This window comes from Peromyscus maniculatus, chromosome 18, assembly GCF_049852395.1.
Source record: "Peromyscus maniculatus bairdii isolate BWxNUB_F1_BW_parent chromosome 18, HU_Pman_BW_mat_3.1, whole genome shotgun sequence".
Lineage (NCBI taxonomy): Eukaryota > Metazoa > Chordata > Mammalia > Rodentia > Cricetidae > Peromyscus > Peromyscus maniculatus.
Window position 1 is genome coordinate 12,250,411 of NC_134869.1, and position 14,752 is coordinate 12,265,162.

The window sequence follows — 14,752 nt, forward strand, 5'->3', positions numbered from 1 at the left end:
CACACACACACACACACACACACACACACACACACGATGGAACCACTTGTGATGTTTGCGACAAATGTAGACTAAAGGGCCTCCATGTACAACAAGCTACCCAGGAGGCTTAAACTTGGTAGGCTGCCAACTTGGTCGGCTCTAGAGCCATCTTGGGGGCAAATCTATGGACATGCCTTGGTGAGATTATCTAGAGTAGGTTTACTGAGGAGGGTAAACCCACTTTAACCGTGGTGGCACCACTCCGCTTCCCGATCACAAGTGTCCTCTCTGCTTCCTGATCACAAGTGCTCATCACTTTGCTTCCTGATCACAAGTGTCATCCCTGCTTCCTGATCACAAGTGTCATCCCTACTTCCTGATCACAAGTGTCCTCTCTGCTTCCCGATCACAAGTGTCATCCCTGCTTCCTGATCACAAGTGTCCTCTCTGTACCCTGACTGCAGATGCAGCTGTCTCCAGCTCCTGGTGCTGTGACGCCCCAGCACGATGCCTTGGAGGCCACCCCACTCTGGGTCAGCTCTCCTTGCACACTCTCACTGTACTGTGGAGCCTCTGGTCAGTCTGGTTATGTGATAAATATCTACTTCCTCTCCAGTGAGAGCGAAGGCTTTGGGTGTCTTTGTTCACGGTGGTCACTCCAGAATGTAGAACAGGGCCAGGTCTTTAAGATATTCCTAATCAATCGTCACCCACTCACCCACTAAGTAGGAATTAAGTCAAATATTATGTTTGAGGAGCCAGAGAAACCACAGAAATTTAATGCAATCGTTTAGTCTCATAAGAAAAAGAGGCGAAGATGTGTTAGCTGTGGCATGCTGGCCGGTGTCTAAGAACTGGTTCTCAAGGGGCGGGCGGGAAAGCATTGACTGACAGCATTTAGCAATCTCAGGGGTTTATCAGTGTACCTTGGCTAATTTCAGACTACTAACATGGTGTCAAGAAGTCTGGGAAATTCTTGAAAATGTAGCACTCGGCTCTGAATCAGAAGGCACTGGCAGCCGCCTGCCCTTTTCAGAAGACTTCACAGCTGAAACCGAGACAGTGTGTAGGAAGGTGAGACTGATGAGGATCCGGGAGATAAATGAGGAATCAAGCGGGAGGAAGGGGAAGAACATTCCAGAGAGTAGAGCTGAGGGAGCTGCAGGGGTACTGGTAGGTTCCCACCAAGCACAGAGGTGGTATGTTTGGGGCCGTATCCCAGAGAATAGCTACACTCTCACGAACCCATCTGTGCTCTTGGAAAACAGATCTATCTTCAAGTCCGTGAGACAAACCTCTCAGAACCCCATTGCCTGGACTGCAGCCGTGGCCTTTTAAGTGGACTTTCTGTCTTTCTTGTTCTGTTCTCCAATCCACCCTTCACTGAACCTCAAAGTGATTCCCTCCAAAGGGAAACCTGTTACCGCATGTCCCAACCCTCCTGACTCCTTCCCTTACAGAATAATATACAAGAATTGGGCCCACCACAAGCCCCAGAAGCGCTAAACTGATACACGTTTTAAATAGGATCTCACTATGTAGTCCAGGCTAGCCTCAAATTCTCAACCCTCCTGCTCCAACTTTCCAAATTCTTCAACCCAGTTGTACAACACCTTGTTTTCTTTTAAAAGGCTGTTATGTTCTTTCTCTGACCGCCTCTCCTACGGGCAGTACTGACCCTTCATCTGACTGTTAAGTGCCACACCATACTAATTAAAAAGTGAGAGATAATTAAAGATTACAGCTCTGTGAAGTGATACGGTCCTCAACCACGGAGATTTAGTCTCAGTACAAGCCACACAGGCTGCATCTGAAGACAATTGCCAGTCCACAATGTGGAACTCTTGGGATCTTTCTTTCTGCCAGTCCTTATGAGGCCAACAGCCCTGTTTCATGGGAAGTGAGAATCCTATCTTAATGGCCTCAGCACTGAGGAATGTAGGAGACATAACTATTTTTAATTTTTACTTTAAACCTCAGGCCAAAGTCTAAGCCTTTGTGATTGTTTTCTGACTCAAATATTCTCAGGTTTTCTGTGGTGCAAAGAGGTGGAACCTATTGCCTCTTTGGTGACTAGTTTTTTTTTTAATTGAGTGTAAATATCTTCTATAGTCTTAAGGTTTTAAAAACACCCACAAGCCATTTGCATTTCATGTTGTATGTCGGCATTAGTAACTCTGGATGCTGTGTAAGTTGAGCTGGTGTAGTTATTCCAGAGACCTTAGATCAGCTGCTTCCTTCATTTCTTTTATTCCACTCAATCCCTGGTGAAAACACAGCATGCCCACTTGGAGTTTGTACAACAGCATCTCCTCACGTCCCTCAGATCTAGCGAATAGATACCACTTTTGTGTACACAGGCATGTAGTGTCCCCTTTCCAAGGGCATGCACTGGGGAGGTACCAAAGCCATCATTTAACCTCAACTCTCTCCCTCTCCCTCTCCCTCTCCCTCCCTCCCCCTCCCTCTCCCTCTCCCTCTCCTTCTCCCTCTCCCTCTCCCTCTCCCTCCCTCTTCCTCTTCCTCTCCCTCTCCCTCTCTCTCCCTCTCTCTCTCTCCCTCTCTCTTCTTCCTTCCCTCCCTTGCTCCCTCCTTACTTTCTTTCTTGGGACAGGGTCTCATTAAGTCACCCTGGCTGCCTTGGAGCTTGCTATATGGACAAGGCTGGCCTCAATCACAGGGCTATGTCTGTTTCTGGCTGCCAAGTGCTGGGATTAAAGGCATCTGCCACCATGCCCAGCTTAACCTTCGGTCTTTAAACTCTCCTCATCATTCCCCTCCCACAATGAAAGTTGCCCTTGCCTTGGGAATTTGCATACAAATGCTTCCCCTCATGGTAAACTTGTTCTAAAACTTTGTGCCCAGGAAACAACCTCTCATGCTTATTCACTTTTTCCAGTCTTAGTCTGTTTCATTCACAAGCGCTGTCCCAGGAATGTTGAAAGAGGAGTGTATGTTAGTGGTCTAACTACTGCAATCCCAACAGCTATTCGTTTCCCCAGGCACAGCAGTTTCCTTTTGGGTTCTGTTCCCTTAAGCCCAACTATTGGGCCAAGTTAATACTCAGAGTATTCTCACAGTCACCAGGAAGGAAATAAGTATTGACCGACTCACCAATTAAACTGATCTAAGGAATACTTACTATGCCCCTTACTACCTGGGATGGAGTGGATATAGGGCTGATTAAGAAATACTTTCTCAGCCGGGCGTTGGTGGCGCACGCCTTTAATCCCAGCACTCGGGAGGCAGAGGCAGGCGGATCTCTGTGAATTCAAGGCCAGCCTGGACTACCAAGTGAGTTCCAGGAAAAGGCGCAAAGCTACACAGAGAAACCCTGTCTCGAAAAACCAAAAACAAACAAACAAACAAATAAATAAATAAGAAGTGCTTCCTCTCCTTCAAGGAACTTACCACATCGACTGGTTCCCACTTTCTCCATCTGGGACAAATCTAGTGAGATGGAGAAGACTTACTGGGTCTGGCCTGGTGCGATGGTGCTGCAGTTCGCATTCTTATGACATGGGTTGTTTGATTCACAGACGTCAGTCATACTGCACCCCACTCCTGGTACAAAATCACGGTAATGTTCTTTACACTCGCAGTGAGACTTTAAGAGATGGAGAGAGATAAAACAAAGCAAAACAAAATGAAACAAACAAACAAACAAACAAATAAAAAGAGATGGAGAGAGAAAATCAAATTGGACTCCAGTTAGTCTCATCAGCTGGTACTGTTTAATCTACATTATATTCTCCCATAGACGATAACAGTAAACAGGACTGAGTGTGGCTTACACAAAACACTTGTTAAAATTTCCAGAAATAGAACTCATGGTTGTATATCCTTCCTATTAGAAAGCTCATATCACTTGTTTGTAAAGTTTGGATTTTTAGTTTTATTGTTTTCTGAACCTTAACCCCACACATGAATCCCTTTAGACAGCTTACAGGTCAATAGAGGTTGTCATTCAGATGGGAGGTGCCATTCCTCTAGAATACTGGTTTTCAGTGGAGGAGGAGACCTGGACAATATCTAGAGAAACTTTTCACTGTTACAAGAAGAGGTACTAGAGATGAAGGATGCTGTAAACATTTTACCCAACAAAGAATGATGCAAATCAAAATATGCACAACACTGAGATTAAAAATCCTGAGGTGATGCAATATGTTACTTCTATATGAAAAACAGAGGCTCCCTAAGCCCTCAAAGCCTGCCTTGGGGCTCATTTTTAAAGAGACAAAGTCTTATCTTAGGTCTCATTTCCAAGCTCTGACATTCATGGCATAATATGGGTTTTCGTATAGAAGCCTGCATTTTGAGAAAGAGAACTTTGAGTCTCTTGAGTTTTTTTTTTTTATGCAAACCTGGCTCAGAAATTTGTATGGAGAATGCTGTATGATACACCTACTCCTCAGAAGGGAGATAGAACAGATTCTCTGCAGAATTCGACAACATTCCCACCAGGGGCACCCTGTGCTTGGATTATCCACTGAGCCTTTTCTTCATCCTGTGTAGCAATTCTCCACATGGACATGATGTGTAGTCAAGGCCACAATTAGCATCCACTAAGTACTTGATGGACCAGTCTTACAGGGGACAGGGCTTTTTCATCTGTTCTCCTCAGTAAAGTTCTCCAGGCCAGGGCAATTTTTTTAATCACTGAAGGTCATAACGTAATTCAGAGGGATGGTGTCTTTCTTGCCCACGATATTCTCAGTCCCTACAACCTGTCAGTGTTGCTGGCTTTTGCTAAGTTTCCATCCTTTTGGGCTCTTAGGATCTCCCTTAATCTAAAATGACATTACTGCGATCAGAGAGTTGAAGGTGGATGTTGACTGCATTCATGTGACTTTGGTCAAACTATTCCAGTCTAATTTTGAATTCTGTCTGTATTTTGTCAGTCTCCACATGGGATGAGGTTTGGAGAGAACACGGGGCGGCTAAGTCTTGACTTGGGGTGGAGGCTGGGAATGTGGGGTTTGGAGGATAGATGGCTTAGGGGAGCCCTGTGATCAGGCCCTGAACACAATGAAGACTGCCTAGAGAGGAACATCAAACTGAGCGTGGGGGACCAGAACAGGAAGGCGCCCAGTGTCTGGGTTACTAGAGTGCCTGTCCCTCTTTCTGGACACAATCAGTTCCATGTGTTTTTAGCTCACCTGTCCAGGCCCATCGTATTTGCACACTGTAGACTTTGCAGGGCAGTTTCCAAAGTTTGTTTGGCAGGGGTCTACGGGAAGACACACTTGGCCATCCCCGACGTAGCCTTTTTGGCATGAGCAACTGTGCCGATTCGGTCCCAGGTAGGAACAACTCGCGTGAGGGTGGCAGATGTTTTTTAAACATGGGTTGATGGCTTGAGAGACAGTGAGACAATGAGAGACAGTTAGCACTCCCAGAGATGGAGGAGAGAGAAACTTGATGCCAGGGAACGGTGGCTCAAATGAACCGCAGGCACAAAGGCGGTTGGGTAGTGTTCAGGAGGAAAAAGATCCTTTCATCCCATTTGACCACCCCGCTCTACCAAACAGATTCACGCAGGAACATCAGGGACTATAACTGTGAATACCGTGTTAACATGGCCTCTTCATGTGCTTGGCTACAGAAGGGGAATCTGCCATGCTTTGAAGACCACCTAGCTTCCGGCTGGAGCTTTGTGTATTTCTCACGGAACTACCCAGAAGCACAAACAGGGTGGGATCCTACTCACGCTTGCAGCGTCGGCCATCGCCTTCGTAACTGGGAAGGCACTTGCATGTGAGTTGGGTTTCATCTTTGCTGGAAGGTGAGCATCTGGAGTTTTCTGGGCAGAGCAAGGCGGCACACTCAGGGATGGCTGCACGGGAAGACGACGGAGGGACGCCCCTTAGTAGGATAATAGTGATTGTTTGGAGACAGGACCCCTTGTAACTTAGGCCAGCTTCAAACTTGTTAAGTAGTCATGGTCCTTTGAAACAGGGTCTCTCACCGGAGCCGAGACAGGCTTGTAGCCAGGAAGCCCCAACTATCCCCTGTCTTTGGGTCCTAGGGTACTGGAATTCTAAGTGTGCAAGCCACGCCCAGCTCTCGTGTTTAAACTCAGGTCCTCACGCTTCCACGGCAAGTTCTCTAATCCACGGAGTCGCGGCCCAGCTCTGGGACTTACTTTTAACCACGACAACCACTCAACGGGCAGCTGGGCAAAGATACCATGTCATGGAAAAAATGTCGACTGATCTGTGGAATTATGAACTAACCCAGGCTAGAAGGTCTTATGGCATGGGTGAGGTGCATATTTCCACTCTCTATGTTTCTCTCATCAAGTTAAATAATCCAAAAGTAGCTCATGGCTTTGGTGTGGCGCCCTGGTATATGGCTTGAGAACCATAATGTTAAACCCTTGAGGCTTTTGTGTTTATTTCATAGACGTTGGCATTAACTTAACTAGTTTAGGAGGTACCTAAATTTATTCATCCAAGTTCAACACTCAGGTTATTTCCAGCTTGTTTTTTCTTACAAATGCTAAGCCCTGGATTTATTGGTTCACGTGTTTTTATCTACCCATTCCCAGCCCTCCCCCTTTTCAGGCTAAATTCCTCCAAGTAGGGCCTCAGCACTGCTCCCTTCCCTGGTAGGAATTCACACCTTCCTCGCCATCCCTCTTTCCCATAGATGGTCATAATCCATCTGCAAACTGAGGAATAGAATGGGCAAGAAATCAAAACCGAACAAAATCACCCTCCAGAGTTGTCACCCGACTTCAGTCTGGCGTCATGTGTGTTAGCGCAGTTACTTGTGGGTTTCTCGCCCTGTGGTTATGGCTGCTTCTCATGTCTGGTTCCGAGCATTAGCTGTTCCTAGGTCTATTTTTAAAACATGGTCTTCACATTAATAAAAGTGTACCTGCCATGAGGATTACAAATACTTTTTTTTTTTGTCCCAGTCTCTTGTTTATCTTTTGATTCGACAAAAATGATTTTTCACTCGGAAGCGAGTTTTGATAGTGTTCTTCCTTGGGAGGCTTTCTGGACTGGGTCCCTGTCTTGCTGAGAAGGCATCTGTTCATAGGTCCACTGGGCAGTGATGGGTGGGGGTTGGAAGGAGGCTGGTTGAGGTCACAGAGGTCATCCTGCCCACCTGGGGCTCCTGTGAATGGACTGTTTGCCGGGCTGTCTCCTCTGCTGAGAAGCCGGGGACTGGTTCATGGACTTGCCACTTACACAGTACACACACACACCTCAGGCTTTCAAGAAAAGGAGTTTGTCCTCTGAGGAATTCCAAACTTCTCTAACCTTTTTTATTCTATAGGAGGCTAAAATCCAGATAAGTTGACTGAGCCTAGTGTCACAGGTGAAGTGTGACCAAGATGTTGTTGTTTAAAAAATATCTCAGTTTCCAGTTCACCTGGTGGAAACTGCTTTGTCATGGCTGAGATGGGACTGAATAGGGGTGTGAAAGGAAGCTTCTCCTTTCCAGAGAGAATGAAGTCATACCAGTAGAGGGCGCTGGCAGGGCAGTGTAATGGGCAGGAGCGGCTCTGGGACGCAGGGCAAAGAGCTCAGCGTGGTGACCCTGCTGCTGTTGCTGCTGCTACACAGGCCTCAGTGGATGTCTGCCCAGGCTGTGCACCCAGAGGGCACTGTCCCTCCATAATGCTGCACCCTGGGCCTGGACCCAGGGCTCACTTCCTACAGTCCTTCCCACAGAGACACTGAACACTCTAGGTTAACCTGTCGCCTGCATCCTGGCCTACCAGCCTCACTCACCAGGTCCCCAGAGGGCAGCTCAGGACTGCCACGTGACTGTGGTCCAATGCTAGCCTGGGGAAATGGTCATTTTCTCTACTTTCCAGTGGGCTGCTATCATGACCATGTCCTTCCAGGTATGTCCTTCCCGAGTACTCCATGTCCCCTGGAATTCTCTGCGCTTTCCAGCCACTCTTCTACGGTGTCCTCATCTTCACCCGGCCCCCTTTGTCTAACTCACCCCTGCTCTTCATCTTCAGCTTGGACCTGGTGTCATAGACTGTTGAAATGATTTCCCATGGGCCTCGATGCTTTGAACCCCACTTCTGTTTGCCATTCCTGTGCCCTTGGCTAAGTCACATGGCTTTGGAGACTGTTCTGTTGTCTGCGGTTGTTGAAGTGTCTCTGTAACTCAGAGCATTCTTTGTCTCCGTTATGGCCCCTCTTGGTCTCCCAGCCTGAATACTTCCCTCTGTGGCCCCTCCCTTCACGCTGCCTCCTGCCCAGCCTCCCTACAGCACAGCTCTGGCTACACCCACTGCTCTACCCCCCCCCCCCCACTTTTCTCTTCTCTTTAGCTCTTTTTGCCGTGCTTGCTTAATTTTTGGCCTCCTCTTACAAAACATTTGACAACCCATCACTCCCCTCCCCCCCCCCCCCCCCCCCCGCCCCCAGGTGGAGCCCCAGTAGCAAATGGAGAAGAGAAACACATCCCTGCATCTCTTTGGTCTGGTGTAGCCGGGAGGAAGCAGAGTCACTTACGCTTGTCACACCTGGGGCCCCTGTACGCGGAGAAGCACTCGCAGGTTCCGTCACCGCTGAGTCCGCTGTTGCACACACCGTGGGCACAGTTGCACACTGAAGGCAGACAAAGGGGAGGGGTCGTCACCTCATAGAGATCGCTCCTAAGGACCCTGGAAGGGTCACAGTCTCAGACAAACCCTCTGAGGCTCTCTGCACAGTGAGGTGGGGGAGACTCCCAGAGAGACCAGCTTGAATCTTGGCTTCATGCTTCTTGTATTCGAACTGGGATTTTCAGTGTGTAAGCCGGACAATGGTGCCTATGTCTGGCACACCGTGAGCACTGGGGTTCTCTTCCCTACTGAGCGGTTTGCTTCACCTTTGGATAGACTGGCAGCAGGACTGACAGTGTCTTCCCATGAAGAGGAGAGCTCCCCCTGACTCCAACCCTGTTGGTGGCTGACGTCTCTATAAGCAAATCTTACTTCTTGAATGACGAGGGCAGGGCAAAGAACAGAAAAGAAAAGGAACCCACTAGGGCCCAGAATGACTCTATCCTGTTCTCTGCTCGAAACAGACGGCATCTCAGCCTAGTGACGGGTCATGGACGGCAAACGAAGGGCCTTCGATATGAGTGGTCAGTGCTTCAGCACCCAGCTGGTGGCTCATCTGTCACGGTTTACTCTCAAGCCAGCCCCCAGCATACTGAAGCCAAGACTCCCACAAAGCATGCTCTATGAGGTTTCTGTTGCCACTGTGACAAGCCATCCTAAAGAGGAGCCTGAGACAGTCCAAGTCCATTCGGCAGTTCTGCAGGACAGAAGTTCACACGTCGCATCAGATCAAAATCAAAGCTGCAGAAAGGTTGCGTTTCCTCTGAAATCTCCTCTATCACCTTTCCAGATTCTGGGAAGATCCCATGTTTCCAGGCTCATGACCCCTCTCTCCACTTTCAGATGAACTACCAAGTCCTTCTCACACTGATGTCTCTATGGTTACCTCCTCAGCCCCCTGTAACCACACTGTACCCACTTGGGCAATCAGAGCAATCTCTTTATATCGAACCAACTAGTTAGCAGCGCTGATCCCACCACAACCTTAACTGCCCTCTGTCATGTGACCTAATATGCTCATGGCTTCCAGGGTTAGGACATGGCTCTTTGTGGGGTAGGGGACATTGTTCTGCCTATCAGACACGTTTTTCATGCTGTGAGTACATTTCATATAAGCTCAAATGAGTTCCAATTATAAAAAGGTACTTTCTCAACAACAACAAAATATTAGAAACTCATGGGTTACTAAGTTTAAAGTTTTCTAAACACCTGAAATTGCACCAAACCCTTAGTATTCTTCATCTGCCTCTCCTTCCTTGACATCCTGCTCACTGTCTTACGGGTCCTCATCCAGGTCCTTTCCAAGCTTCGTTTGGACTGCTGCAGTGGCGTTGTATTGCACTGTCTCCAGACTGTGCCAGCCCACCCACTGATGTGGATTACACACTTGATTTCTAAGTGTCCAGGATGGATCCACTTTGTTCCCTTCCATTTTCGTGATTAGCAAGCAAACAGCCATGCTCAGAATACTGTGCTAGACCAGTCTCCGTCCTCAAAGGGTCCACAGTGCAATGGCAGAAGGAAACAACCAATCACAGCACAGTGTGACACATGCTCCCACCCAACACACCAATGGGAGTTGGCTAGGAAGAGGTGGGATGGGGGCAGGCTCTGTGAAGACCACACTGGCGGAAGTAGAAGGTGCATCCTGTACTCATGCACCCTGTGTGTTCTGCACCCATGCACTCTGTGTGTCCTGCACCCATGCACCCTGTGTGTCCCGCATCCATGCACCCTGTGTGTCCCGCACCCACGCACCCTGTGTGTCCCGCACCCATGCACCTTGTTTGCCCCGCACCCATGCACCCTGTGTGTCCCGCACCCATGTACCCTGTGTGTCCTGCACCCATGTTGGCTTCTGTTACATCCCTTTGGTGGGACAGCCCACTTCTGTAGTGCCATCCCGGGAGTCCACAAAACAGATTTTTTGCTCCTTTGGGCTCTGGCTTCTCCCTGTGTCCCATCGTCTTCTGGCACTGTCTCTGCACTGGGTGACTGGCAGGCACAGGCAGCCTCCAAAGTTTGTGACACTGCACTGTGGGCCTGTCAGTCACTGCCAGGAAACTGTCCTTTGGAAGGAGAGGTGAGGAGCAGAGGGCTTCTCAGATGCTCTCCTAAAGCCCTTGATGCATTGCGGACCGGTCTCAGTAAATCTCTAGACAGCGGTTCTCAACCTTCCTAAGGCTGCAGCCCTTTAAGACACACCGTGGTGAAGCCCAATCATAAAATCATTTTCGTTGCTACTTCATAACTGCAATTTTGCAAATCGTAACTTAAATATCTGTGCTTTTTGATGGTCTTTCAACAGTCTTAGGGGACCCCCCCCCCCCCCCCCCGTGAAAGGGTTGTTCTACCCTAAAATGGTTGCAACCCACAGGTTGAGAAGCACTGGTCTAGAGACATGTGAAACTTGGGTGGTGTGACTTTCAAAGTAGCCCCAAACTCGACCATTTCAGTCAGAGGACGGTCCCCACAGTATCCTGCATAGGCCATGCGCAGCACATCATTATTACTGACACTTTCAGCTCCCTGGGAGCAGCTCATTGCCCGTTTTGTGTCTAATGCATGGTGCATGTTCCCCATGGCCAGAACAGTATGGTACTGGGGGGTCAGGGTCCGCAGTCAGACACCTGGGTCAAATCCTCTGCCCCCTAATAGTCACATGACCTTCTGTCACCTCCCTGCTCCTTTACCCAGTAAATGACGTTAGCTCCACGCGATGTACCGAAGACTAGAGGAGATCGTGGGTGGGAAAACTCTTTCTACACTGCCAGGCACACAGGAAGGGTTGATTTAGGGTTTACATAGAGAAAGTGGGTTCTGTATTAGGCTTCTGACAAGAACAAGGCACTGAGTAACTCTGGTGCTGGCATCAGAGATGAAAGTCACTGGCTGACGTAGCTCTGAATCATCTCCCACCAATAAACAGCCTGGTAAGGGAGCGTCCTGGCAGCGGGGGAAAGTCAGCATTAAAAATAGATGGTGCCGAGTGGAGCTGCCCCACTTTCGGGCAGGAGGGCCACCTCCCGGGACCAACGCTCCAGTGGGTGAGACAACAACCGCACCCAGTGGGTGCCTGGCTGAAAGAGGTCCTTGGGCCTTGCTCTTGGGGAATGACCAGCTGCCACGATTTGCTCCTTCTGCCCCCCACTTTACACGTGCCTCCATGGACACAGGAAGAGTCTGGCTGTGTTGTCACCCCCAGGGATACATAACAATCCTGTTTCCTGGCACAAAGTCACAGAGCAGTTTGAGGTTAGTTCGAGACTCAGACCAGTCTGAATTCATGGGCTGCTCTTCTATCCATGATGTGTGATGTTCTGTCCACTATGAGGCTCACCGGCCACATTTGGCTATTTCTATTTAAATTCAGTAGTGCATCCTAAAATTCAACATTGTTCCTCGGTTGTTTTAGCCTCATTTCAGGAGCTCAGGGGCCACATGTGTCCTACAGCTCCTAGGGTGGACAGTGCACCTGTGGAAAATATCACAGGAAGTGCTATGAAAACCTAGAACTTGGAAAGCTTTCCCCTAAGTCTCTTTTAGGCTTAATTCTCTTAACACTTTAGGGGTTGGGGCCAGCAAGATGGCTCATCAGGTTAAGGTGTTTGATGCCAAGCCTGATGACCTGAGTTCAGTCCCCAGAACTCACATGGTAAAAGGAAAGAACTGTGACCTGCAGTTTGTCCTCTGACCTGCACACATGTACTGTGGCATGTGCACACATGAACACACACATTTAATTTTTAAAATGTAATAAAAATAAATAACTCGAGTAAATTCTCATTTTTTAAAAAATAATTAGGGATCAAACCATTTTCATCCTTTTGGTCTTTGCTTCCTGGGTGGCACAAACATGAGACATATTCTCTTTCTCTGGGAAATGTTTGGAATTTCCATCATGTTTGTGTTTAGTCAGCAATCAATGCCCGGTGTCTCGGAGCTCACATGGCTCATCTTTATCCTAACTTTTCATCCCTAAACAACTGCTCAGCTTCCTGGGGTGCTGACTGCTCACTTCCTCATTTCCCACCTCAGGATTTATTTAGTTTCTATAATTTAAATTCTAGTTGATTGTGGTAGGGGAGGAGCCACACAGAAGGAGATTTGGACATGTCATTTCTAATCAGTTGGTTATATTTTAGTTGCTAGCCTTTAAAGCAATGTGAATGCTGAAAACGCACAGAATATTAAGACATGGTTTCAGTTTGCTTTAGCTAGTAACCCTATCAGATACTCTTTGTGGAGCCAGGAGTGAAGAAACACTTAAGATTGGAGGAGCTAGAAAACACCACCAATAATAATAGTGACAACTAACAGCTCTCAAGCGCTCTCATGACTGCCCCCTAACGATGGGGGTATTGTTTATTTCTGTAGGTAAGACACCCACTCAGAGAACACGTTCTAGACGTACATCCAGTTGCTGAGTTGGCAGCCCTGGAGCCAAAGCTCCACCAGGGTCTAAGCCGTGGTTCTATCCTTTCATCTGTTACCTCTTGGAATTGTGTGAATGATGCCAGGAATACTATCCTGACCCAGAGCACAATTCTAAGAGGTAACAGATGAAAGGATAGAACCACGGCTTAGACCCTGGTGGAGCTTATCTGTTCACTTGGCTAACAACAGCTGTGTTTCCCATGCAGTCAACATCATAGAAGCTACTGGAGAGAAAAGTACAATGGAGTCTTGCCTTCAAGAAGCCCATGGATCAGAATGAGGAAGCCTTCCCTCTGCTGCAGATGAAATGTATTGTGGAACATGCCAAAGAACTTATGGGCTGAAGGTGTATATGTGTTTATAGATTTTCTTGCAAATTTTTTTTTTTTTGCTAGATGTACCATATAACCAAGCTATGCCACTCCTGGGTACATTCCCAAAGGACTCCAAATCCTAGCACAGAGACACTGCACATCTGTGTTTATTGCAGCTCTACTCTCCTAGCAAGAAGGTGGAGCCAGCCTAGCTGTCCATCAACACACAAGTGCATAAGGGACATGTGGTGCATATGCATTTTCTGTCTCCCAAACTGTGAGCTGCATCAACCTTCTCTCTTCACTAAAGCTCCAGTTTCATGTTCTTTGTTATAGCAATGGAAAGCTAAGACACTTAGTATCTTAAAACAACACAAATCCATATATTTCTGGAGACCAGAAATCTAAAACCACTGTTAAAAACTGAAGTAACCATCTCTGGATACTTTAAACCCTCACAATGTATTAAATGAACATGAATCAGACTTACCTGCTGAACAATTGGGCCCGAAAACATTGTCAGCAGCACAGGTTTCACAGGCTGTTCCACTAAAACCCACCTGCAAAACACAGGTAGATGACATCAGCCCTGAGGGCATCACGAGGCACTCCTATGTTATCCAGAAAGCCCTGGGACAACCCGTTGATGGTCTGGCCAGCATTTGCTTCTCTAATATGTCTTTCCCCTGGGTCTTTCTTCCTTCAGGCCACTTGAAGTCTTCATGTATAAATCTCTGTTTTTGTTTTAGTGTTTTTTTTTATTTTATTTTGCTAAAGGTCTAAAGCCCTAGAGAAGAAAGCTGTCAGCCCAACCATGTAAGTAGACGGTAAGTGTTGGCAGCTCCCTCGCCGTCTCACCCAAGGGTGAAAAGAGACTACTTCGAGGTCTGTTCTGAAGGGAGCTGAACTCAACCCCCTTGAGAAGGATTTTGTTTAATTCTCCCACACTTTGAAAGTCACAAGAGTCTCTTTTGTCAGATAAAGAAATTCTCCAATGGCCACATGCCCGTGGTTGGCCCAGGGTAATCTAGTAGCAGGGGAGATTACTAACAATAGCCAGAAGTGACAACTTTACACCCTAGTAGGGATTCATAATGTAGCTTTGCATATGTGGTCTCATTTTGTGTCTTCCAAGAGGGTTATTCCATAGATCTTTCCTCGGGTTTTACAGGTGGATAGAAAGATGAGAGGTCATTTTGTTGCACATCACAAATTCAATTTGTTAATGCTGTTAGTCTTAGAGATGTCTCCTAGTGTGGGGGCTGTAACTAAGGCAGAGGAACAGGCAGAACGGGAGGAAGGGGAGGCAGCATTTGAGGGTGGAGCAGCTCTCTGAACTTACTCGGCAGGAGCATCTTCCAGTCCCTTCCATGCCGTCATCACAAATGCCTCTGCCACTGCATGGTGACTCTGCTCCTCCTGGGCATTCTGGAATAAGCAA

The 14,752-nt window shown here is 47.7% G+C and overlaps 1 protein-coding gene across 5 annotated transcripts in view; it reads right to left on the minus strand.

Moving 5' to 3' along the window:
* Positions 1-14,752, minus strand: part of Stab2 (stabilin 2) — a 166,889-nt gene that overhangs the window by 127,579 nt on the left and 24,558 nt on the right. For all 5 annotated transcript variants that reach the window (XM_015998482.3, XM_076554565.1, XM_076554567.1 and 2 more), the window contains exons 4-9: positions 14,654-14,739; positions 13,802-13,871; positions 8,469-8,564; positions 5,693-5,818; positions 5,142-5,338; positions 3,456-3,589 (exon numbers count right to left, since the gene is read on the minus strand). In XM_015998482.3, the coding sequence (XP_015853968.1) occupies positions 3,456-3,589; positions 5,142-5,338; positions 5,693-5,818; positions 8,469-8,564; positions 13,802-13,871; positions 14,654-14,739 (709 nt within the window). The remainder of the gene's footprint in view (positions 1-3,455; positions 3,590-5,141; positions 5,339-5,692; positions 5,819-8,468; positions 8,565-13,801; positions 13,872-14,653; positions 14,740-14,752) is intronic.